The sequence below is a fragment of the Lepus europaeus genome, chromosome 11 (genome assembly GCF_033115175.1).
Source record: "Lepus europaeus isolate LE1 chromosome 11, mLepTim1.pri, whole genome shotgun sequence".
Classification (NCBI taxonomy): domain Eukaryota; kingdom Metazoa; phylum Chordata; class Mammalia; order Lagomorpha; family Leporidae; genus Lepus; species Lepus europaeus.
In genome coordinates, this window is record NC_084837.1 from 71658085 (window position 1) to 71685384 (window position 27300).

General features: G+C 40.0%; 2 protein-coding genes across 2 annotated transcripts in view; both read right to left on the minus strand.

Annotated features, from left to right (window-relative positions):
- ATP8B4 (ATPase phospholipid transporting 8B4 (putative)) overlaps positions 1-27300 on the minus strand; it is a 281261-nt gene that overhangs the window by 125789 nt on the left and 128172 nt on the right. Inside the window, exons 7-9 of the mRNA XM_062206643.1 lie at positions 26883-26953; positions 22723-22805; positions 12131-12289 (exon numbers count right to left, since the gene is read on the minus strand). Coding sequence (XP_062062627.1) covers positions 12131-12289; positions 22723-22805; positions 26883-26953 — 313 coding nt within the window. The remainder of the gene's footprint in view (positions 1-12130; positions 12290-22722; positions 22806-26882; positions 26954-27300) is intronic.
- On the minus strand, positions 1637-3514 carry LOC133769724 (vacuolar protein sorting-associated protein 41 homolog; the record flags this gene model as incomplete). The annotated part of the gene is given in 1 exon segment (XM_062204895.1): positions 1637-3514. A coding segment is annotated over 1 exon segment (1878 nt), but the record flags the coding sequence as incomplete, so codon positions are not given.

The following is a 27300-nucleotide window of genomic DNA, read 5'->3' on the forward strand; positions in this document are numbered from 1 at the left end:
TCAGTTGCATAATTTGCAAATATTTTTTTCAATTCTGTCAGTTGCCCCTTCACTTTGCTGAGTGTTTCTTTTGCAAGGCAGAAGCATCTTTGATTAATGTAACCCCATTTGTCAATTTTGGCTTTGATTGCCTGTGACTCTGGGGTCTTTTCCAAGAAGTCTTTGCCTGTGCCAATGTCTTGCATAGTTTTCCCAATGTTCTCTGGTAATTTGATGGTATTAGGTCATAGATTTATGATTTTGATCCATTTTGAGTGGATTTTGTGTAAGGTAGGGGTCCTGCTTCATGCTTCTGCATGTGGAAATCCAGTTTCCCCAACACCATGTGTTAAATAGAACACCCTTGCTCCGGGGATTTATTTTAGCTCTTTTGTCAAAGTTGGTTGTAGATACATGGATTTTTTTCTGGAGGTTCTATTCTGTTCCACTGGTCTACAAGTCTATTGTGTGTCAGTACCAGGCTGTTTTGATTATAACTGCACTGTAATATGTCCTGAAATCTGGTATTGTGATGCCTCTAGCTTTCTTTTATTGTATAAGATTGCTTTAGCTATTCGGGTCACTTGTGTTTCCATATTAATTTTAGCATCATTTTTTCTAGATCTGTGAATAATGTCATTGGTATTTTGATTGGGATCACAATGAATCTTTAAATTGTTTTTGGTAGTTTGAACATTTTGATGATATTTATTCTTCCAATCCATGAACGTGGAAGTTTTCTCCATTTTTTCATGTCTTCTATTTCTTTCTTCAGTGTTTTGTAATTTTCATCATAGAGATCTCTGTCATCTTTAGTTAAATTTATTCCAAGGTATTTAATTCTTTTTGGAGCAACTGTGAATGAGACTGATCTTAAAAGTTCTTTCTCAGGCATGGCATTGTCTGTATATATGAAGGCTATTGATTTTTTTCTGTACTGATTTTATATCCTGCCACTTTACCAAACTCTTGAGAGTTTGGTCTCTCAGAGAGTTGAGTCTACTGGATCTCCTATATATAGAATCATGTCATCTGCAAATAGGGATTATTTGATTTTTCTCCTTTCCAATTTCTTTCCCTTTGAATTCTTTTTCTTGCCTAGTGGCTCTGGCTAAAACTACCATTATATTAAATAGCAGTGGTGAGAGTGGTCATCCTTGTCTGGTTCTGGATCTTAAGGGAAATGCTTCCATTTTCTCCATTCAGTAGGATGCTGGCCATGGGTTTGTCATAAATTGCCTTGATCATGTTGAGGCATGTTCCTTCTATACCTAATCTATTTAAGGTTTTCATCATGAAAGGATGTTGTATTTTATCAAATGCATTCTCTGCATCTATTGAGATAACCATATGACTTTTGTTCTTCAGTTTGTTAATGTGATGTATCATATTTATTGATTTGTGAATGTTGAACCATCCCTGCATATCAGGGATAAATTCCACTTGGTCCAGGTGAATGATCTTTCTGATGTGTTGTTGGATTCAATTAGTATTTTGTCAAGGTTTTTTCATCTATGTTCATCAGAGATATTGGTCTATAGTTCTCTTTCTCTGCTGTATCTTTTTCTGATTTAGGAATTAAGGTGATGCTGGCTTCATTAAAGGAGTTTGAGAGGATTCCCACTCTTTCAATTGTTTTGAATAGTTTGAGAAAAATTGGGCAGTGGGTACTGTCTCGGAGGAAGGGCAGTAAGTTTGGTCAGTCATACTCAGCATAAAGGCTGATCTGTTTCTCGTGGTAACACTGCCCCTTATGATGGTCCCTCTTGAAAAGCTTATGCAAATACACATGCTGCAGTTCTGGCCGGTCTTCCAGTTCTTCTACTACCTTTTTAATTGAAATTTTGTCTTCATTGTCCAAAAGCATATCAACAGCTTTCTCTGAATCAAAATCCATTAATAAAACAATTTTATCCTTGATAGAACTGAAAAGATTATGCTTGTGGATCAACTGGAAGGCATCTTTATGCTTTAATGTATGGTATATTTCCAGAGTATTGCCATAGTTTTTGTCATAGGTGTACAGTTCGGCCAGGGTTTTAAGTAAAGTCTTGTTCTGACTATCTTTCTTCAGGTGGTCCCGGACTGCTTGAACTATTACCGAATTGTTATACAGATCTCCAGGCCATTCTTGGATCAATGTGGCAAAACCTTCATAATCACTTTCCAAGAATTCGTGTAAGATCATTTCGTAGATAAGTGGCTTCAGAACAGGATCCCCTCTTGGCAAATAAGGACTGATAGCCTTAAGCTGTCCAATTTCTTTAAATTTATAAACTTCATATTTCCAAAGTGTTGCATTTTTTCCAAGAATCTTCTGGCATTTGCGTGCTGCTGTGTCATATTCTCCTTTCTCCACCAGGTGATTTATATAGGCCAAGCCAATATCCAGAACCTTATGTCTTTTAATGTTCTTTTGGCTAATTTCAGCTGCCATCAAAGCTTCATCATATTTCTTCTTTTCAAGGAGCCAATCGATGTGGACTTCTTGGTCTCATTCCTTGGCCACAACGACATCTCTCGGACTCACGATGTAAAAGAGTGATTCCCCTTCCAAGGATTCTAAATGATAATCTCTACACTGATTCTCTTGAAAGCCTTGGACCGTCAGCGCATCCGAAGAGATCTCCTCGCATGTCTCGGAAAGTGGCTGGATGATGTCCAGTGTAGGCTGGGCACAGTATTCTCTGTCCGATTTTTCTGAAACCTCCTTTACGTAGGAAAGTACAACAAGCTGATCACAGAGAGGTGCCAGTCCACTGATGTAGAACTCCATTTCAAACTGAGACACTATTTCAACATAGCGGCTTGGCAAATCCCTCATTTCACTGGCATGCTGTTCCTTCATTGAGCATATCTTGACGGAAGTGCCCCAGCCGATAATCAGGGTCACGCTGTCCTTCCAGCACAGGCTGCAGGGGTACATGTCTGGCCGGAGACTTATGTCATCCCGGGGCACGTTGGTGATTCTTTGCTTTGAGCTGATGTCAAAAATCTTCACACCTATGTTATTGGCCCAAGCAATGAGATGGCCTCTCCCCTTCACATTCCTTATGTTCCCTTCCCCTTCATGCAGAATGGAAGACTTCCATCTGTTCATCCATGACCATTCAAATAGCAGCAACTTTTTCCCTCCGGTTACAAACTGCTTGCAACTGGATCTCACAAAATGTGGGTGCACAGCAATGATTTTAATGGGACAGTCAAAAGTGTCATGAAATTCTTCTCCAGAATATAGTCCAAATACCTGCACCTTGCCATCCTCTGAACACACACCCATGTGTTCTCCACTTTCATCCAGGCTAATTTGATTAATCTTCACAGGACTTACATCAAACTTCTGAGTGATGTTTCCTTGGACGTCAAGTAAGTAAACCTTGCCATAATGTGTGCCCAGTGCCAGAAACTTGTCATGGACTGTCATGCAGCTCGCTGCACCCTTCTGAAGAATTTCAGTGACTCCATTGGAAAGCCTTTCATACTTCAGTTTGGGCTCCTCTTCACTCTCTTCTTCCTGCTCCTCTGCTTCCACCATGGTGCGGTCGTCGAGTCACATGACATACCCGGAAGTGAGTCAGGAGTGTCATTATTAAAGATTCAACTCTCATCTTGTTATTGGTCTGTTTAGGCTTTCTATGTCTTCATGACTCAATTAAGGTAGGTTGTATGTGTCTAGGAATCTATCCATTTCTTCTTGGTTTCCCAGTTTGTTGGCATATAGCTATTTGTAGTAATTCTGGATGATTCTTTTTATTTCTGTGCTATTGTTACATTTCCTTTCTAAAAAATTTCTCAATTCATCTGCCTCTATTACCATAATCCCCCCACAACCAAAGTACTATCATCTCTCAAATGTAATAGCCCTGCAATAACTTCTTTTTTTTTTTTAAACTTTTATTTAATGAATATAAATTTCCAGTGTACAGCTTATGGATTACAGTGGCTTTCCCCTCCCATAACTTCCCTCCCACCCGCAACCCTCCCCTCTCCCGCTCCCTCTCCCCTTCCATTTGCATCAAGATTCATTTTCAATTCTCTTTATATACAGAAGATCAATTTAGTATAAAGGTTTCAACAGTTTGCACCCACATAGACACACAAAGTGAAACATACTGTTTGAGTACTAGTTATAGCATCAAATCCATATGTACAGCACATTAAGGACAGAGATCCCACATGAGGAGCAAGTGCACAGTGGCTCCTGTTGTTGACCCAACAAATTGACACTCTAGTTTATGGCACCAGTACCACCCTAGGCTGTCGTCATGAGTTGCCAAGGCTATGGAAGCCTTCCAAGTTTGCCGACTCTGATCATATTTAGACAAGGTCATAAAAGACAGAGTGAGAATAGTAACCAATGATCCTAAGAGTGGCATTAACCAGGTTTGAACAATTATACAGCATTAAGTGGGGAAGAGGACCATCAGTACACACAGGTTGGGAGTAGAGCCATTGGTGGTAGAGTAGAGGTTATGATTACAAAGGAATGAGGCCCAAGTACTCTAGACAGGGTCTAGAACAAAGGACAGAGTCATTCTTAGAGGAGCTAAGAAAGGTGCTGTCTAAGCTACAAGTAATTTTTCTGATTGAGAGGCAAATAGAACCTGATAGAAGGGGCTTGATAATAATCTGGTGGGCTTTAGGCCTTGTAAGTTAAGAGGCCCAGACCAATCTATCTCTTCACATGGGGTATATCCTAAGGGAGGTGTGAACCTCCTAGGGGAAGGCACTCTGTTGACTTTCATTACTTGGCTGGCCTGGGAGGAGAGCTGGCCAGGTAAAGGCAGGTGGCAACTCTAACAAGAAATTTACAGTTCTGCCTGCAATGTTGCTGACCCTACTTGACCTCACCCTCAGCTGCAGTGGTCACTTTGGAAGTTGGGCTGAGTGAAGGGCTTTTCAGCTTAGAGCCAATAAGATCTGTGGCTCTGACCTGGGCATCCTTCGACTCCAGGGCAGGTCCATTTCCAGTGATCCAACTCTTGGCAGAGCTGCCAGGGCTCTTCACAAGCTGACTTCTGCTGAAGCCCAGGCTTACCTCATTGAAAGCCACTGCAGTGGACTGGCCTGTTGGGTCTCCTTGAGGGCAGATCACTGTATAGATCAGCCATTCATAGGCCTGCCACCCATTGCTTCTGATGCCTAGCTTTCTTTTCCTCCTGGTTTGTGTTAAAGCAGACCAGAGGATGCAAGTCAAGGGAGTGCCCGTGTCCCATCTCTAATCTTCGGTGGCCTGAACTACAAGTCTATAGTCACAGGCATGTTCTGTAGTAGTTTTTCTAAGGTAGACAATGCCCATGAGGAAAATTATATTCTCACTTTAAAACTTTCTTTCCCTTTGGTCTGAAAGGGAGGTTTTTTCTACTTACTGTATACTTTGCTGATGGCGAAGTGAATCTAGCTATGAGATTATTATTTAAGTTCTTATTTTGGCTATGCTATTACAGAAAAATGTTAGCCATCTCTTTTATAAGGTCTAAAGATTAAATTGTGCGTCCTACAGATTCCTTCATAATAGATTTAGTTTCCTATCTTGAAGAGAATAGAGAAATGAAAGAACAAGTTGGGCTTAGAATAGAGAAATGAGGGAGCAAGTCCTAGATCGCTTGCTGACAATAGCAATATCACATGAATACTTAGCAAACAGTTTCAACCATTAGATAACAACTTAAGAAAACATTTACCAGAAGGTCCAATGCCTTCTATAAATTTTAAGAATCATGTATTTGAAAATACCTCTTAAATATCTAACATGGTGTAGTTTGTTTAACCAGCAAACTTAAGCACAACCATCTAAAATGTTTTTAGTTTCTTTCTACCTACAAGTTTAAAACATATGATACATAGATTCAGGTCACTCAAATTAAAATGTATCTTTGATTGATTTTAGCAGCTTAAATTTATGGACAATCTTATCTATAAGCCATTTAAAATAAGACTCAATAAAATTTCCCCATGTGGACATACAATATGTACACACATTTAACATAGCATAATAGACCAATATAGCGTTTTTAATAATAGCTTTTAAAATCTTTAACTCTTTTTGTAGATTGCCAATTGATTTGAATTGCTTTTTTAGTAACCTCAGTTAACCATACTTTCTCTCAGTTGGTACTGTTAATACATTATTGGCTTCATCTGTTTACAGAGCCATCCCAAAGTACTGAATACAATGGAAGTGGCTGGAGAAAGTCCATAGGAACCCATAGGAGGACAGCTACACACAGAACCAACAACGCTTTAGTTTTATGAGCAGCAAATCATATATAACTGTGGATGACAAAAGACTTTAAGTCGCCATGTTTAAAATTATAAACTCATAGACCAAATTTGATCTTGTTACAAGGTGATTATTCAAATCTTTGAAAATAAGCACATATTTACATAACCCATAGATCTTAATAAGAATTCAGCTGTTTTTGAACAATTAGAATTTAACAGACATCAAGAGAACACAATAGATTACTTTAACACATTGCTTTAGCAGAGCATTAGAGTTTAATTCTATGTCAAAGATAAATTGAGCTTCCTGTGATCTTTTGCTGTGAGGTTTCCTTCCTTTACCTTCTTTCATATTGGTGACCATGTTTCTGTGTTTCTGTGTGTAACACATCTTTAAGCATCTTTTGCAGGGCAGGATGAGTGGCAACAAATTCTTTCAGTTTCTGTTTGCTATGAAAAGTCTTAATTTCACCTTCATTCACAAATGAGAGCTTTGCAGGATATAGTATTCTGGGCTGGCAGTTTTTCTCTCTTAGTACCTGGGCTATGTCTCGCCATTCCCTTCTAGCTTGTAGGGTTTCTGATGAGAAGTCTGCTGTGAGTCTAATTGGAGATCCTCTGAGAGTAATCTGGCGTTTCTCTCTTGCATCTTTTAGGATCTTTTCTTTGTGTTTCACTGTGGTGAGTTTGATTACAACATGTCGTGGTGAGGATCTCTTTTGGTCATGTTTATTAGGGGTTCTATAAGCTTCCTGTACTAAGATGCCTCTGTCCTTCTCCAAACCTGGGAAATTTTCTGCTAGTATCTCACTGAAAATGCCTTCTAATCCTTTCTCCCTCTCCATGCCTTCAGGAACTCCTAGAACTCGAATGTTGGGTTTTTTAATAGTATCCTGTAGATTCCCGACAATATTTTTTAGATTTCTGATTTCTTCTTCTTTTCTTTGGTTTGCCTGTTTCCTTTCCTGTTCTCTGTCTTCTAAGTCCGATATTCTCTCTTCTGCTTCGCCCATTCTGTTTTTAAGGCTCTCTAATGTGTTTGTCATTTGATCTATTGAATTCTTCATTTCATTATGATTTCTCGTCACTATCAGAGTTTCTTGTTCCACTAGTTGTTTCATTTCATTTTGATTCCTCCTTAATATTTCATTTTCACGAGAGAGATTTTCTATCTTGTCCATGAAGGATTTCTGTAGTTCAAGAATTTGTTTTTGAGAAGTTCTTAATGTTCTTAGCAATTTTTTGAGATCCGCTTCTTGCATTTCTTCGATCTCATCATCTCCATAATCTTGAATTGGGGTGTCTTTTTCATTTGGGGGCGTCATAGTGTCTTCCTTGTTCTTGTTAGCTTGGTTTTTGCGTTTGTTGTTTGGCATGTTGGAGATATTTGGTTTCTTCACTGTGGTGTTTTTTCTTGTTACACTATGGCTCCTTATTAAGTGGACTGTCTGCTTTCGGTGGAGCCTTAGAGGCTTGAGATGAGTGTGGACTGAGAGCTGTGTTTGGTTCCTCAGGGCTGAGGGTGTGTCAAAGATGACACTCCCAGGTTAGGCGTGGTAAATCTCTCTTTCTTTTTTTGATTCAAAAGGGAAGTAATTCCGCACAGCTGAACCTCGCGTTCCAGCGCTGGTGCGTTGAGTCTGCCGCTGCTGTCCCGAACTTGGGCTCCCACGCTCTCCACGCAGGTCCACTGTGAATCACTAGTTCCGGAAGAGTTTCCTCTGCTGTTTCTTCCCCTACTCTTCCTTGACCCTGCAGTATCTCCACTTATATTAACGTGTGTCTTGACGAACTATCAATGTGCTTCCTTCCTATTCCTCCATCTTGCCGCTCTCCCCCAACAGTCCCCTGCAATAACTTCACTTCTAGCTCCAATCAATAATATTCCTCCTTCCCTATTCCAATTATGTACTCTCTCCAGGATCTCCTATTTACAAACATTGCAACCACCATAAGCAAGAGTGAACTTTATTAACCTTTTCTAATTGTTTTCAACTTTTATTTAATAAATATAAATTTCCAAAGTACAACTTTTGGATTATAGCAGCTTTTCCCCCCCATAACCTCCCTCGCACCCGCAACCATCCCATCTCCCACTCCCTCTCCCATCCCATTCTTCATCAAGATTCATGTTCAATTATCATTATATACAGATCAACTTAGTATATACTAAGTAAAGATTTCAACAGACTGCACCCACACAGACACACAAAGTATAGAGTACTGTTTGAGTAGTAGTTTTACCATTAATTCACATACACATTAAGGACAGAGATCCTACATGGGGAGTAAGTGCACAGTGACTCCTGTTGATTTAACAATTGACACTCTTGTTTATGGCATCAGTAATCACTCAAGGCTCTTGTCATGAGCTGCCAAGGCTATGGAAGCCTCTTGAGTTCGCCAACTCCAATCTTATTTAGACAAGGTCATAGTAAAAGTGGAAGTTTACTCCTCCCTTCAGAGAAAGGTACCTCCTTCTTTGATGGCCCATTCTTTCTGCTGGGATCTCAAGAGTGAACTTTTAAAGTTTAACTGTTATGAAGGTGCTTCAAAATTCATGGAGGGGCTATTGTTGTGGCACGGTGAGCTAAACTGCCACTTGCAACACCAGCATCCCATATCAAAGTGCTACTTCAAGCCTTGCCTGCTCCACTTTATTTTTTAAGATTTTATTTATTTATTTAAGAGGAAGAGTTACAGACAGTGAAAGGCAGAGAGAGAAAAGGGTCTTCCATCCGCTGGTTCACTCCTTAAATGGTCCAAGGGCTGGAGCTGAGCCAATCTGAAGCCAGGAGCCAGGATTTTCCTCCAGGTCTCCCACACTGGAATAGGAGCCATCTATAGTTAGATTGGAAGAGGAGCAGCAGAGACTAAACTGGCATCCATATGGGATGCTGGCACATCAGGTGGCGGATTAACCTACTGTGCCATAGTGCTGGCCCCACCTGCTCCATTTTGAATTCAGCTCCATGCTAATGAACTGGGAAAGCAACAAATAAAGCCTCAAGTGTTTGGCCTCTGCCACCATAGGGGAGATCCAGATGGAGTTCTAAGTTCCTAACTTCAGCCTGGCCCAGATTCTACTGTTGCAGTCATTTGGGAAGTGAAGAAGCAGATGGAAAATGCCTCTCTCTCTCTCTCTCTCTCTCTCTCTCCTCACTGTCTCTCTATTCCTTTCTCCCCTTCTGTCACTCTTTCAAAAAATAAATCTTTTAAAAATAAAATATTCATGGAAAAATCACATTCTGTTTCTCTTAATTCCAGCTTTCCATGAACATTGTATATAACTCAACTGTTTAAAAACTTGCAATGGCTTCTCCAAGCTCTTGGGATGAAGACCAAAATTCTGGATATGACCAGAAGGTCTTATATGGCCTAGACCCTATGCACAAATCCAGTCACATATCCATCTATATCTTCTGTGCCTCCACACTGATCTTAACATCTTTTTTTTAATCTCACTATCCTCACTTACACCACAGGATGTTGAACCATGATGTGTCTTTTGGTTCCCTTGCTCTTTTGCTTTCCTTAGCCTTCTTTCTCCCTTTGATCTCTTTCCAGGGTTCTCCAAGACAGAGTCCAACTAGAAGCTGAAGTTCAAGGAGATTTTTATTATAAATCATGAATGTCAGCCCCTGGGGCAGTGAGAAAGGTTGGGAAGAGACCTGGGGCAAAAGGGAGACATCTAGCACAAAAACCTAGTGTGCATCAAGACAGGGCTACCTCCTACAGGTTCCTTAAATGAATTGGACTCCTATCCTCAGAAATAACACTTGCTTCTCTGTTGAGCAGAAAAGAAAGCCATTATTAGGGAGGTATGATCATAGTTATTAATGTAAATATTAGACCTTCCTAAATTATAGGTTTATAAAGTAAACCATATCTGTGTCAACCATATTTCCTGCACAATTCTTAATGGTGGGTATAACATAATAATAATGCATATATAATAGTCAATAATTCATTTTGGATAACTTTCAGAAGTTCTAACAAGTCATTGGAAAGAAAATACCTCAAAATTAGGAGACTGGACACCCATTGACAAAACCAACCATTAATTCGTCTGCTTGCCATTATTCTGGGTAAGCTTTTATTAACATCTGTGCCCTAGCTGAAGTCAATACAGGCATTCTCTGCTTACAAATATCTACCTGATGAGGGTCTCCTGCAAATGAACATCCAGGACGCATTATACATTACTCCTGCCAAGGCCCAGAGAGCAGTAAGTTTTCCCAGCTTTCAGACTACCAGGCAGGCAGCTTGCCCTGAATTGATGGTCAAACAAAGGAGAAGCATAGCATTTGTCTAGCATTCTCTTATGTACGCATTATCTCATTGAGACTTTGCAATGTGCTCTCTAACGTACTCATCCCCATGTTATAGCAGAAGGATCCAAAGCTCTGGAAGTTTAAGTAACCAAGGCTTATAGTTCTACAACTGACAAACAAAGCTGAACCCAGTTCTGCCCAACCCAAATTTTGTGAACTTTCTATTGTTCTCTTAGAGGGAAACCCATTCAATTTACCATCTCATTGTCTTCTATGTAAGAGTATCTTCCCATAGAGACAAAATGACAAAGAAAATCTCGACCCCGCTGTGCCCTTCGACAGTTGTTCTAGTATAACATGCTGTAGTTAAATAGAGTTGTGAATTAGTCATTCCAAACAGGATCATACAAATGTAAATGAAATTCTGGGCTATGGTTCATCCCTACAATAAGACACTCCCCATTTTTGTGATGACAGGGAGCAAGCTAGAAAGGACCTTCAAGAAATCCCCTACTCATTAAGTGGAAGAAAGTTTATGGGTAAGTTTAGCTTTTTTTTTCTCCCTGCAAAAAAAAAAAAAATGAAAATAAGGAAATATATGATTATAGTTTATTTCCCTGACTGCAGAACAAAAGCAGCTGATCAAAGTCATGAAGCCAGATTCATCCCCGGATAAAAGCACATCTACTGCCTCCCTTCTAGGGATTTCCCAAGTCCTTACGATGGCAATGCCTCGAGCAGCAAAAGCCCTGTTAACGTGCACAGCTGAGAGTATTTAGGAGGAAGTGGGAAGACTTTTCGAGGCTTGGAACCTGTCTGAGCCTTTAATGAACATTTTGTTGAGGAAAGTCAGTTAAGAAAAAACATCCCGATGTTGATTGCACATATAGTCACTGGACCCAGAACACATCTTAATTGGGTGTCACAATAAACAGGATTTTTTAAATCAAAGGCTGGCAACCCAAGTCACGAGTACAATTTCAGCGGCTTCAAGAAATGGTGCTGCTGAAATCTTCCTTAGCAGGAGTGTGCCACCTTGGGGCCACAGCAGCATTGCAGAGAAGGGAAAGATGGCAGGCAAGAAGAGAAACAGGCACTCTGCCTCCCTCGCTTCACCCCACTCCCATGATGCACTCTTTCCAGAACCCACTGTCCTGTTTACAAACAGAAGCAGCAGCTATGACACACAAACAGGAATGATTGCACGATCGAAGAGGAGGCTTTTCCAAAACGGCTGCTTGGCCTTTCCAAACTACCACACTGACAGCAGAACGAGGCATCCTCTTTCATGTTCGTCCCTCACTTCAGGGGTGGCTGATTAATACATAAAGTGACAGGAAATCTTCAGATTGGGTTTAAGAAAGAGAATTAAACAGTGGGAATCTAAAACCCTCTGTGCACCTAAGACCCCAAGCATTCTGAAGAATAAGTTCAGGATGTCAAGGGCTCCTGGCACACTGGGACCACCTCAGCTACTTTCAGATCAATGGCACCTTCCTCCCCCAGGTCCCTGCTCTCCAAAGTCAACTGCAGAGCGGCACTTTGCGAGAAAGGAAAACACTGTGCTCAGCCACACCTGGAGAAGCATGGGCTGCGCTGATATGTGTCACAGGAAAGCACACATGGATGTGGCTTTGGGAAGTCAGCTGTACCTGCAAAAATAACCATTCCGAAACACCAGCCAGTGTTCCTCAGGACGCAGCCTCTCAGCATGATCTTCTCATTGTTGAGAGGGTGCTTGCAGTTTTTCCAAGTGAGAACTCCTGTGAATTTATCTAATTTGTTGTTGGGTGCCTCACAGACCACAGTCCCTGCAAAAGAGAAAAAGAAACCTCTTTATACCTCACCTCGAACTCTTTCTGGAGGCCCCCACTCCCGTTTTACCACCATACTTTTAATATACAGTATATGTGTTCTTCCTTTTTAGACATCACCCTGTTCCATATCCAGGATCGTGCTAGGAAAATGAGCCAGGAGGTACAGCGATGGAGAACCATCAAACGTTTTGAAACCTAGCTCTCTGTGCTATCCAAATAAGAACAGAAACCTCAAGAGCCATGAGATTTCTTTTCCCTTAAGGAAAATCATTTATCTTTACTTCCAGTTTGTAGCAAATGATTTTTGAAAAGATAAAGCGATGAGTGTTCTAGAAGTTTTTGTTTTAACGTAATGTGAACTGTCAGGTTGACATGGCATACGTCCAGTTTCACAACATAAGTTAATCATCTCTCTCGTCTCCTAAGCAGGATCTCGGAGATCCTATACCCCACCACAGAGAAACCTGGGCCTTGTTTGCCACATGTGTCTGAGAATGTGTGTGATTCCTTTCAGCTGTGCTATGCTTCTTATCTTGATTAGATTCAGAGTTCTGGGGACTCACAAAGGCACCATATAACTTGCCCCAAACTGGCCAGAAGATGTTTCTAGTTTTTTCAATTCCAAGCCCATTCCAAAGCCACAGGCATACCCATTCCAAATCAATGAATCAATTCGTTCCATTATTTCAATAAGAAAATACACATTTAGGGTGCGGGCAGTTCTCTAGATAGAAAAACAAACCAGAAATAATCTTTGGTGAACCCTGTCACAAAACATAACTATTAGATTAATACACATTTGCATTGCAAACAAGAGGGGTTACAAGTGATGAGCGCAAAGACATAAAAGAACAGAAGGAGGAGGGAAGGAAAGAGGGAGTGAGGGGAAAGGAGAGAGAGGGTAGGAATGAAAAAGGGGCTGTGAGTAGATCCAGGCAAGGTTCAGGGCAGAGTCCAATATGAGATTAGTGACTGTAAGTTTCACTCACTCAGCAACAATGCAAAATACATGCATTTAACCAGAAGTCAAAAGGAAAGGTTGAAACATAAAAGTGTTTGGAAAATAAAAAGGGGGCTTTCCCTTCAGCATTGACTGAAGGTAAAGGGAGAGACCCTTCCTGCCTCGCCTCCACTCTTCTCCGTGTGCCTGCAGAACTTGCAGACCTCCTACCTCCAGTGCCTTCTTTCCTAGGCTGCCGCTTTGCTTTTAAAGTTCTTAGACAAAGGGGACAGCAGCCAGTTTTCACACGGGGCGATCACTCCTGACTAACCAGATTGCTAATTTTAACAGACCTTGCACTAAAAAAAAAAAAACAGAAACAAATAAACTAAACCCTGAAAGGAATGAGTGATTCTTGGCTTCAGGATTGCTTTACCAAACTGTGCTCACCTTTCCCCAGTATAACCAGAAGACCCCCAACTTGGGCACTCACTGTTGGCTTCCCAAGCATTTTCCCAGGCATCTACTGGTAACTGAGAGGGTTCTGGGCAGCAGTTAACTAAGAAAGTAAGCTGAACAAAGTCATTGCTTATAGTAAGGGAAGTGCCTGGATATTGGTTAGTTCTCATTATAGCTTACCATGGATACTAAAAAGTAAATTAAGGCTGATTTAAATTGCCTCAAGTTGTTTGGACGACTACACTGTGGATGAGAACTTTTCTGATTTCTCAGAATTCATCTTTTCTCTTGACCCATAATTTTCATTCCCAAATTTTGTATAACCTTGAGTACTACCAGGAAAACCTACATGAAATAACAGAGTTGATTAATATTCCAATCTCTTGACCCAGGACTCAATTTCTAGGGCTTCAATTTTGACCACTTGGCAGAGCAGCGGGTGGGCGGTTGGGGTAGGGGATGGTGGAATGTGCTTTGGGCAAAAACAACATAATATGCAGTCCCTGCCAATAGGAATATGAAAAACAGGCTCATTTGATCATTTTTATTTTCGTAAGCAAAGACTGTCATGGAGGCAACTACAGCCTTGAACAAGTTGGCTCGCCACTCTCTGGCCCCAAGGCTCATCCACTTCTGGCCTTACACCAAGGGTGTGGTCTAGACAGGCAGAAAGGCCAAGGAGTTCTGCTGGGGTTCTTGGAGGCCAACCCTCAATTCAGCTTTCACAAAGAGTGTGGTCCCAGTGATTTAAGTACTAAATACAGGACCAAGTCAAAACAAAAGGGCAGAAACAAAGCCAAACTTTTTTTTTTTTTTTGTCATCAGAACCCTTGAGGTTCCCTTTTTACCATCTCTTAGCATAAAATACAAGCTTCCCAATTTCTATTCTGACCCTTTCTAAAAGAAGTGAGCAATTTCTTTTGAAGGGAGCATTACATTCACCTCTGTATTCCTGTAATCTACCATAATATTGCTATAACAGGCCCTTAATATAAGAGAGATGAATGGAAAAGATTTCAGATGCTTTAAGGGACAGAGAGGGGGACGACATGGGTATTATAACAAATATAAGATAATGGGAATGGGGAAAATGAAGCGATTCTCATGGCAATAATGAGAAAGGGAACTGGAAGACCAAGTAGAACAGGTGCAATAGAGGGTTTCGGTTGGCCTAATTCTAATGAGAGCCAAATGGATCTGAGAACACTGAAAAAATTTAGTAGCTTAAAGCATATTAGAAGCAACTAAAACTAGATTCTCACCATAAAGCATAATAAAAACTAGGTTAAAAAATCTCTGTGACCCTTTTTTCCTTTTGCTAATTATATCAATGAAGAGAAAGATCAATTTGAGAATTGATAAGGAAAACAGGTAACAAAAATAGGATCATTTCTTACAATAATCATTTACTGAATACATGTTTAGAGCAAAAAGTCATCTTTATGGGCAATAATACAACTGGGGAAAAATCATGCCAATAATGAAGCTGAAATATCAAAGTAGCTAGCTGCATGTGTCTGGCCCAAAGGTGAAAGTGAATAGCAACTCATCTATTTTACAATCACACATAAATGCTCTAGGCCTTCTTGGGCACTCTAAATTTAATCAGCTACATTGTTGAATAATTATCAAGTTGATAAACTTGAAGTGTAAAGGGACTTCAAAGAGTTCATGGAAAATGGAATTAAAACATGTTTATTTTGGTGCAAAAACGTGAGGTCCATGCGTAGTATTCACTTTCCGTGCAGTTTCTGAATGCTCCTCATAGCGGGCGACTGCAGTTTTATCACCCACACAGTAGCCAATGTTCGATGACCTTCTGGCAACGTTGGCTTCGTTTCTTTCTGTACTGTATTACTATCACCAGCATTATTTGTGGATTAGCTGCAGTATAGTTCTTTCAGAAGACAAATTACCCACTAAGACATCATTATTGCTATTCAAAAATTTCTCTAGCCAGGGGCTTCTCATCATTTAGGAGACTGCCCTGATGGTTGTAATACATATTTTTTTTTCCTTATAAAGAAAGGTTATCACCTGGGTATTTTCTGAAACCTCTTTATGCTTCAACCATGAAGCCTCAGCTATTCTCCTCATTACCACTGGAAGGGCCATGTCAGCAAGAGCAGTAAAGAGGAAAGTTATTCTTCACATTTTTCTACAAAATCTTTGCCTCTTGCATAAGCTGTGTTGTCAAGCTGTGCTTCTGTCTAGGTGAGTGTGAAAGCTAGCTGTTAGGCAAAAGTAAGTCACAAGACGTTAACCAAGGCTTTTTTTTAACCAAAAAAGAGATGCTTATTTTTGTATGTTTTAAATACACACATGATACTCTTTAGAAGGGACCACAAAATACACAAAGATTCCTGAATAAAGAGTCAACCTTTCCCTGGTTCAGAAATCCGTATTAACAGTTACACAAAATATGTAAACTTGTCATGAGTTGCAAAAAACAGATCTCAGTCCAGTCGGTAACAATATGCAAAAGATTCTTAAACACATTTGGACAATTTACATCCGGGGCTTTCCCCAAGGCATAAGAATGTCCAGTTTACAAATGCGCAATTGACAAGTATTTCCAGTTCATGTAAAAGTTGTTCAATTCCCCATAAGACTTTAACATGAGAAACCAAAGCCAACTCAATTTATTTTTATATATTTGTGATAATATTACATATTATGTATCTTCTAAAATTCAACAAGCTGCATACCAATATTTTCCTGATATTTGAAATGTACAAAAATATTTATATGAGAAATTTCAAGTAATTGGGTTTATCTACAGAAATGCAATTCTGTCTTGTGGGTACTGTTCTCCATGTTTGCCAACCTCTTCTATAAACTCTTGTCAGGGATCCTAGCATTCAAACTTACTGAGAACATTGGGTTTTTTTATTTTTAAGACTTATTCATTAAACTGATGTCATCCTAGTCCTGGTGGACTTGATCTTTAATAATTAATTTTGCATCTTTAGGTTTAGAATATTCTTAAAATTTATTTCTTACCCTGATCAGGAGCTAAGCTGTTGTGCTAAATTTCCCTAATTGTCCAATGCTGTCTTTCTGCTTGTAGATCGGAACTTGAGATTCTATGTCCTTTGTAGAATAGGGTTTGCCAGTAATCTGGGGGTTCCTACTCTGGTTCCTCTATTTAGTAGCCATCTGACATTGTAAGAGTTATTCAATTTATCTAGGTCTCATCCATAAATTGGAGCAAATAATAATATCTTTCTTCAAGAGCTGTAATAATTTAGTAAGATTATGTAATTATTTAGCAGAGTGACTGATACACATACAACATCATGTTTAGTGCCTGAGAACTTTAGGACTTTTACCTTATTAAGGCTTCTTTGGGGATAAGCCTTTCTCAAGCTTCTCTTCCCCCCTGGGCTATAAGCTCTGTGCGAGCAAAGCCTGCATCGACTTACCTCTGTAAGTGAGTGAATGAATGAATGGATGGATGAGTGAATGAAATGCTTCAGGAGGCACTGACCTTGGGTACAGATGCCAAAGTGGAAATACAGAGACTTGCCAGAGGCATCCAGAGATTCAAACCATCTCCGTTTTGATCTTAGATGTCCCCACTTTGGGGTCCCCAGTGGAGACATCTCTAGAAAAGAGTGGGAAAGACAGGTCTTTGGATTCTCGGAAGATGTGCACTTATAATACATGGACGGAAAGCTATGATTTGGTGTGAGAGAAAGTATTTTGGCAAGTCCCAGAAGAAAAACCACAGAGTCTCTAGAATCAAAAATAATGTCATACCGAGATTTGCCCAGAAGTCACAAGCTATAAGATTTACTTAGCACAGACAAAACATGGGGAAGGTGCACCTCCACCATCTATCTCTTCTACTATTCCTTGCCACACATTTCCCAATGTACACAACGCTGATATCATACTTCTAATTTAACTAAAGGGTGCAATATCTGGTCTTGATTTCTATGAATCAAGGAAATCTTTTACCAGTCACCAGAGGAAAATCTGTAATCTACTGACACTCTGTTAAAACAAGTTAAATAAATTAAACAAAATTAAGGGATAGGAAAAGAATTCTAAGATGAAAGGATCAAAAGATGGGTCCGGCGCCGTGGCTCACTTGGCTAATCCTCTGCCTGCGGCACCGGCATCCCATATAGGCACCGGGTTCTAGTACCGGTTGCTCCTCTTCCAGTCCAGCTCTCTGCTGTGGCCCGGGAGGGCAGTGGAGGATGGCCCAAGTGCTTGGGCCTCTGCACCCACGTTGGAGACCGGGAGGAGGCGCCTGGCTCCTGGCTTCGGATCAGCATAGCTCCGGCCATAGCGGCCATTTGGGGAGTGAGCCAACGGAAAAAGGAAGACCTTTCTCTCAGTCTCTCTCACTAGCTCTATCTGTCAAAAAAAAAAATTTTTCTAAAAAAAGGATCAAAAGAACTTTGATAATACATATGGAGATACGTTGCAATTCCACATACTTCATTTTGTATGAAGTCCTTAGGAGATATTAATAAGTGCATAAATGAATTAAAATGGTAAGAGTGATAAAAATAGAGAAGATAAAGAATGACAGAAAAAGAGATACCAAATAAAGGACATAAAAAAAACTAACACAAGGAATGGAAGACAAAGATTGGAAGAGAATAGTATGAAAGCAAAAATGGAAGGAAAGAGGAGGATGGTGAAACTGGGTAGGGAAATACCTGAAGTTAGTGTGTGGTTGTACGTAGACAGACAGACTGAAATCACAATATGTAAGCTGGGACTTGGAAAGATGTAGATCTAGGGGGAAGGGGAAAAAAATAGGGCTACTGGAAAAAGCAACGGTGGCAAGGATTTAGGGTGGGTTTGTTACTGTCCCAACTCTTCTAAAGACTTTTTTCATACCACATCTTACATCAGACACCCTCTTTGTCTTTAAACTTGGCTGCTAACAGGAAAATCTAATTTGTATATTGCATCAAATTAATTTCCCCTTAATCCAATCAGATCCTTTCATGGAAATAGGAAATCATTTTAACGAGGATAAAACCATAAAACAGCATGTTGCCTTGGACTTTTAGATTGAAATACAACCCATGATTTAAGAATGAAATATTAAATTCAGCACAACCTTTTCCTTAGCCTAGAAGTGTGCCAGCCATATGAGTCTGACATGTTTGTCAGAAAAGCTATAAAGTAAAACAGAGGTCTTCTGTTGCCTTTATTTGGGAAAACAGTTATACTGGGAATTTAGTGTGCTGTTTATCCTTCCTGAGGCAAATTTAGATTTCACCTAGAAAGTGATACCTATTAATGCACTTTAAAATTTAATTTTATGAAGCATTTTTAAAAGACTACTTTTATATACAGACAAGAGCTTTAAGCCCCCAAACTTGTTACCCAAAAGAATTTCTAGGTGAGGGACTATTTCCTGGCTTCAGCTTGGGCAGCATCACCAGGATAAGTTTAAATCAGGGGCTACTCTGTCCAATTTTGCTAAGAGAAAGGATTCAGAAATAAAGACATACAAAACCACCACACCCCATCATTTCCCACTCCTTCCCCGACCTCCTTATCTCAGACCCTTCCTCCACCCTCCTGTGTGTTTCTGGTGCCTTAGGCTGATCATGCTCTGCCCCACCAACCCCTAGCACTTTTGATCATTCATTCATTCATGCATGCATGCAGCAAGGATATACTGAATAATTACTATGTGCTAGGTGTTGTTCTAGAAGTTTGCCATACATAAGTGAACAAAATAAAGGCCCCATGTGGCTTCCACTGATGCAGACAGAGATGGGCCACCAACAAGTAACTTTGAAAATTAAAGCAATATGACAGGTATCTCTATACAAAAAAGGAGGTAACAGAGATGTACGGGTATGAAGGAAAGACCAGGAGAACAGGCAGAGAGGGCAGCCATTTGCACGCCAAGAAGAAAGAGTCCTTAAGAGAAATCAACTGCTGACGTCTTGATGTTGGATTCTCAGCCACCATATTTGTGAAGGGGAAAAAAAAGTCTGTTGTTAAAGCCAAATAAATAAATAAAACATACTATGTCAGAGTGTGACTAGTGCCATAAGAAGAAAATGGGGGGTCTGGTGCTGTGGCGCAATGGGTTAAGGCCCTGGCCTGAAGCGCCGGCATCCCATGTGGGCCATGGTTCTAGTCCTGGCTGCTCCTCTTCTGATCCAGCTCTCCGCTATGGCCTGGGAAAGCAGTAGAGGATGGCCCAAGTGCTTGGGCCCCTGTATCCACATGGGAGACCCAGAGGAAGCTCCTGGCTCCTGGCTTCAGATCGGTGCAGCTCCGGCTGTTGCAGCCATCTGGAGAGTGAACCAGAGGATGGAAGAATTCTCTGTCTCTATCTCTCTGTAACTCTGTCTTTCAAATAAATAAAATCTTTAAAAAAAAAGAAGAAGAAGAAAATGGGAAGCAGGGTATGGTAGATGGAGAGTCGCGCTGACAAAGGGAATGCTTGCCCCAATCCTGCAGTTCCATGTAAAAAGAACTCCAGCTAATTCCTCCTGTCCCTTTGTACATTATCATGCTATTGACCTGCATGATCACAATTCTTGAGGGTGTGGTAGAGACAATTAGTGCTCAACAAATATCCATATTTGTTCTTTCCTAGTTTCTCTCACAGTTAAATCAGGGCCAGGTGACTCATGCTAGCCAATGAAATATGAAAGGGAGAAATAGTTAAATGCCAGTGTGTCTTGGGGTCAGTGCTGTGGCACAGCAGATTGACCACCACCTGCAATGGTGGCATCCTATATGGGTGCAGGTTCAAGCCCCAGCTGCTACACTTTCAATCCAGCTCCCTGCTGATGTGCCTGGTTAAGCAACAGAGGATGATGCAAGCACATGGACCCCTGCCATACACATGGGAGACCCAGGTGGAGTTCCAAGTTTCTGGCTTTGGCGTGGCCCAGCCCCAGCCAATGGAGCCATTTAAGGAGTGAACTAATGAGTGGAAAATCTCTCTCTCTCCACCCTGCCCCCCTTGTGTCTATCCTTCTCTCTCTGTAACACTGCCTTTCAAATGTTAATAAATCTTTTTTAAAAGGCCAGTATATCTCTTTCATCTCACCCTTACCCTGACGTGGTTACCTCAGAGGCCATCAATGTACGTACCATGGCTACAGAGTAGAGAAAGCCACCCAAGCCACATCAGAATGTGAAATAAGCAATAAATAAACCTCAACTGTGTTTACACTATTAAGATTCCAGCCAGCACTGTTTGAAACTGCAGAGTGTGGGTCATCTGTGCCAACATCTATGAAAGAGGACTAAATAATTGAAACAACCACGTTCTTCTTGATGGTTAAGAACATTGAAAATCATGAGTTTCTATCTCCTCATAGATTGACGGAAGTATAAATACACTATTTTGCCAGGAAAGAAATGAGTAATAGTAAATTATATTTAGGTTGCCCTTTTAGGACTCCATAAATATTCAATGAGGAATTTTAAGCAAGTATTTTGACTCATGAACATAATTTACTTCTCTTGGACTCAGATAACAGTAAAATTTCATTGAAAAAATTACTTAGTAAAAGATGCACAAATTTTTAATCTAATCAGAATATTGCTTGGGCCAAAGTTTCCTGGCTACTCCTTTACATTTGTTATTTCAGAACTCATTTAAGAGAAATTAAAATATTAACAGAAACCAGACAAAGTTTACAAGTAAATGCAAAGCATAGACAATATAAACTGTAAGCTGTGCATTGAGAAATTTATAATGGAAACTTGCCAGTACTGTAACTCATAGGATCATGCTAAAAACTTTATCAACATTTTCCTTTAGGGAACTCCAAAGAAAACATCTTGGAAGAGAGTTTCAAGTTTATGAAGATTCATTAATAAGCCAGAATCGATCTATATGGAAATATTAATAGTCAAGGCCAAACTTAGAAGTGAGTAAAGCCAGAGAATTTGGAAGGGTGGGAGGAAAGGCCCACAGATTCACCACTCCACCCACTGTGGTGCCTACAACCCTACCATTAGCACCTCTTTACTTTGACTCCTCAAGGATATTATGTCTCTACGGTCTCTTAATCATAAAATGCAGATACCCCCAGAATGGACAATATCTAGAGATCATTCCATAAATAGTTAAATAGGATAACTTTAACAGAAAAGAACAAGGTATAGCTATAAAACAACAGGCAAGGGGGACCTGAGGAGCAGGGGATTGGGTTGAACAGTGTGAAGATGGTGATTTTAAAAAATGGTCTAAATTAAAAAATAACATATGACCAACTAATTAAGAAACCAAAGTATTTGGGGCCACCACTGTGGCAGAGCAGGTAAAGTCACCACCTGCAGTGCCAGCATCCCATATGGGTGCTGGTTCAAATCCTGGCTACTCAACTCCCTGCTATTCTGCCTGGAAAAGTGGCAGAAGATGGCCCAAGCACTTGAACCCCTGCACCCACATGGGAGATTCAGACGAAGATCCCAGCTCCTGGTCTTGACCTGGCCCAGCCCTGCCCATTGTGGTCATTTGAAGAGTGAACCAGCAAATGAAAGATCACTCTCTGCCTCGGCTTCTACCTCTCTGTAATTCTGACTTTCAAGATATTAAATAAACCTTTAAGAAAAGGAAAAAATATATATTCTTCCTGAGCACTCACTATCTTCACTGTGCAAGGTACAGAAACACATGAAATAGGATGAGTGTCATCATCAGCTTAGTGTTTGGTCTTTGCTATGGAGCTAGAAAATGAATGGATGGTTAGAGCTAGAAATAAAAGTGTGGACTGCATTCAAGCCCAGCAAGTCTGTAGGACCCCAGGAGGCCAAGATTAGGCAAGGGAAGGGCAGTGTGGGATTGGAAGGAACAAGATCTGAAGAAGAAAGAAGGATGAAATGAATGATGAGTTGATAAAGCCATTCTCCTCTTCACAAACTCATTAGTGTGAGAAGAGGTTAGACTTTTGTGCCTAGAGATTTCTATGTCCTCCCACAAATAAAAACAAACATAAAGTAGATCTCAGATAATGAGTTTGTGATGTTGTTTTTCAGTTATGGCATTGTTGTTTGTCTGTCTGATTAAAACACTTACCATCAAATCTCGCGAGTCTGCTAATATCTGCTCCAAGTTCTGAGGTAACTGAGAGTGCGTGACGAACTTTCAGGTTTGTTTCCCTGTAAGATTAATGATGTGACAAGGATTTTTATGTGGAACAGCCCAACAGCAAACTACCAAAGCAATCAGAGGGAGCAGCACGTGCAAAACCTACTCAAGATGTCCACGAAACCCCCTACTTGAATGTCATTCATGCTTCTCACACTGTCTAGGGAAGTGGGCAGGGCTTCTCAGGCTCCACCCATAGAAATCTGCATAACAACACAGTCGTCTGTTTTGCAACCTGAAGGAACACAATAAACATGGTTTCCTTCTCACCTTCTCAGGCATCATGGGTGAGTCATAAAACAAAGAAGGAATAGGAACACAGTTGCCCAGTCAAGGAGGCCAATATCACTTCAGAGTCTACTGTCTATTTGGGAGTTTTAAATGTAAAATACAATCATGGTTATTTTACAGTAGCTGAAATTTAAACGGGAAAAGGAATACAGCTTTCTTTTTTTTAGAGACTCAATCCAAGAAACCCGTAAGAGTAGAATAGTACAACCGGACAAGCTTTGCCAGTCACAGTAAATCATCATGCTATATTGTATAGATAGCTGTCTGGTGTTCATGAAATGGCCAGCAGTGAAGATTCTAAAACCATCCTGCCTTTCTTGTGTTTAAGGGCTCGCCATCCCAGTTTAGTTAATGCGTTCAATCTAATTTCCCTCTTCTGTAGTTTAAGATAATCTGTCAAGGTTTCCATCTTCTATGTAAATGTAGTGGGTTCATTCCAACAACAAGCATTGATTGGATGTATACCATAGTCCCCCAGTAAAGTCAGTGCTGACCCAAAACAATTATCACACTCTTGAAGGAAACAAACAGAAGGTTAAAAAAAAAAATCCAGTATCACTATGTTGGATTATGTGCCAACTCATGAAATAATTGAGTTCAGAAAACTGAGACACAGAATCCCAGGAGGACATTCAATCTAAATTTCTATAAATAACTTTCAATGTAGCATTAGGGCAGTGAAACCCATCTCAAGGAATTACCACTGGTGAAATCACTTTCTTCAGGAAATACCAGTTGGATAGATAATTTAACTTAGTTTATCAAAAAGCAATCTCATTCATTAAAATCTGCCAATTCCTAGGAGGTAAGATTAGTAGGAATTGAAATGGTCAAGAAGAACTTCATAGATGAGGCAGGAATGGAACGTGGCTTGATGGACAAGAATGAGATAGGTGCTGTAGAGGTTAAAGAACCAATACGCCCATCCACATCCATTTAAACTATGTCCATCCATTTAAAATAGTCGGAGATTTGATACAGCCCATCTCATCAACTAAGTCAGATAGCCCTGGTTCTTTAAGCTACTCTACATGTCAACCAACAAAGTGTAGCATCATTTTGAGTCATTTCCTCAGGATTCACTCTAATATTTTTTACCTTAAAATGTGAAAACTAAAGAGAGAATAATAATAATCACACATATGCCTCATTGATGGTTTAAAAAAATCTTTTCAAGATTCCTGATTGATGCCTTTGGTTTTTTTCTCACAACTTTCCTTAATCTGCCTGGGTGTCTTGAAAAACTTCAAAGCAACTTTCAGCATAAGAAAATACAGAAAGATCATATATGCCTTTTACTCAGTTTCCCCTGATATTAGCATCTTGTTAATATTATAGAAACTGTATTCTGATATCACAACCCAGATATTGACACTGACACAGTCAAGATACAGAACATATAGCTACATCCACTACTCTCCCCACAACCCCATCTTTAATATCTGGAAAACATTCATCTGTCCTGTATTTCTATAAGTGTGCCTTTTCAGGGATTGTATAAACTTGGACTCATATGGTATGTGACCTTGTGATTGACCTTATTTACTAAGCATAATTCTCTGAAGATTCATGCAGGTAGTTGCACCTATCAATAGTTCATTCCTTTTAATTGCTGAGCAGTATTCTATGATTTGGGTGTACCACAGTTAGCTCAACCATTCACCTACTGAAGGACATCTGAGTTGTTTCCAGCTTTTGAATGTTACAAATAACTCAAAAAATTCTTGTACAGATTTTTGTAGAAGTTGTATTAAGTCTTCATTTCTCAAGGGTAAAAGCCAAGGAGTGAAATTACTAGGTTGTTTGGTGGTTCTGTTTAGGTGTTAAGAAGTTATCGGGCCGGCGCCGCGGCTCAGTAGGCTAATCCTCCACCTTGCGGCGCCAGCACACCGGGTTCTAGTCCCGGTCGGGGCGCCGGATTCTGTACCAGTTGCCCCTCTTCCAGGCCAGCTCTCTGCTATGGCCCGGGAGTGCAGTGGAGGATGGCCCAAGTGCTTGGGCCCTGCACCCCATGGGAGACCAGGAGGAGCACCTGGCTCCTGCCATCGGATCAGTGTGGTGCGCCGGCCGCAGCACGCCGGCCGTGGTGGCCATTGGAGGATGATCCAACGGCAAAGGAAGACCTTTCTCTCTCTCTCTCTCACTGTCCACTCTGCCTGTCAAAAAATAAATAAAAATAAAAATAAAAAAAGAAGTTATCAAACTGTAGTTTTGAGAATCTTTTATTTATTCAAAATACAATTATTTTGTCAGATACATGCTTTATGAACAGTTTCTTCCAATCTGTCATTTATCTTTGAGTCTTGACAGGATCTTCTGTGGAACAAAATTTTTAATTTGATGAAGTCCAGTTTATCAACTTTTTAATGGCCCATGTCATTTGTATGATGCCTAAGAATGTTTTGACCAGCCCAAGATCTCAAAATTGTCTCCCTTATTTTTTCTAAAAATTTTAAAGCCTTATATTTTTACATGTGAATTCAATGCCCTTGATAATTATAGGACTAGTCAAAATATCTCTTTCATATTGAGTGTATATTTTGTGTTTTTCTACAAAGTGGACCATTTCATCTAAATTGAAAATTTTAGATGTGTACAGTTGTATTTTTTTCCTTATTACACTTCTGATAGCCTCAGGGTCTTCGGTGAATTACCTTGGTTCATTCACAATATTGTTAATTTGTATCTCTCTTTCTTTCTGTCTTTCTCTCCCTACTTCTCAACCTCCCTCCCCCTCTGTCTTCCCAAAGGTCTGTCAATTGCATTGAGTTTTCAAAGAACTAGCCCTATTTCCATGGTTTTCTTCATTATTTTTGTTTTCAAGCTCATAGATTTCTATCCTAATATATATTATTTCTTTGCTTCTGCTTGCTTTGTGTTTATCTTGTTTTCTAGGTAATTAAAATAGGAAATTAGATTATTGACTTGAATTTTTTTTTCTCTTTTCAACTGTATATATTTAGGGCTATAAATTTTCCTGCCAACATGGTTTTAGCTGTTTGGTGTGCTTAAGCCAGAAATAGGACCACACAGACCAAACTATTTGAATAGCTCAATATGGCAATGATTTGGGAGACAACGTTTCAAACCATGGGCTCTGGTATTAGACTGCAAGGTCTGAGTCCTGGCTTCACTTTCAAAAGTTTTGAGCAAATTGCTCAGCCTCTGTTGATGCTGGTGCCACTGTATGCACAATAGGGCTTATATAGCACTTACATTAGCAGTAAATGATCAAATCCATTGAAAGAATAGACACATATTGTCACTTTAAAATCTAAGCCATTGGGTTCTCTGAAACAGAACTGCCATGCAATCCACAACTATATGCTAAATTAATGCCAATGTCAAAATTGCATCATCATGCATTTTTCTCTCCTTTCTCTATATCTTTATTTGATACAGTCCCAAGAGCTTGCCTTTTAAGGTAACATCATTCCTTCCTTCCTCACAGAATCTTGATCTCCATCACTTTCATTTTTCTTAGAAAAATCACTTGAAATTAGGTTGAAAACTTCTAAAGAATCTCACTGAGGTGCCCCAGTCTAAAATTATTCATGAATACATGTTCAGCTCGCTGTTTCTGAAAGAACGTTAACTCAAGACAGAGACTCCAAAATAACTTAAAAAAAAAAAGAGAGACATTTTCAATATTACTGCAGAGTAATTAACAATAGACTTTGCAATTTGGACAGCTTGTCTTGCAAAAAATAAGAAAGTTTAAGTCTCATATCTAAAGACATCACATTTAGATGAATTGAAACCCAATCTGATTAATGACTCTAATGTTAGTAACTTACCCATCAAGCTCAGCAGTTTCGATGTAACAGAGACCATGTGGCTCACTACTTGATAGGAGAAGCAAATCAGCCTATTTTTAAAAATCATGAAAAAGAATACTTGAGAAGGGAAGCCTGGCTGCAAATCTTCCATGCTGTTTCACCCCTCCAGCATTAATGAGCCAACAGAGCCTTAGAAATAAGGAGAAAGTGGTGGATTCCTTTACCACGTCGAATGTGGAAGCTAACCCTGTTCCTATTTTCATGCCCCTTGGCCATCACAGCACAAGAAAGGACAGGGAATATCACACACATGAATAGCCACTTGACTTACCTTTTCGAGAGAGAAACAGAACTCCTATGTGCCTGCCTTGATAATAACTAATAGAATGATTGTGCATTGATTACAGAGTTCAACCAGTGGTCTTATGTAGAACAA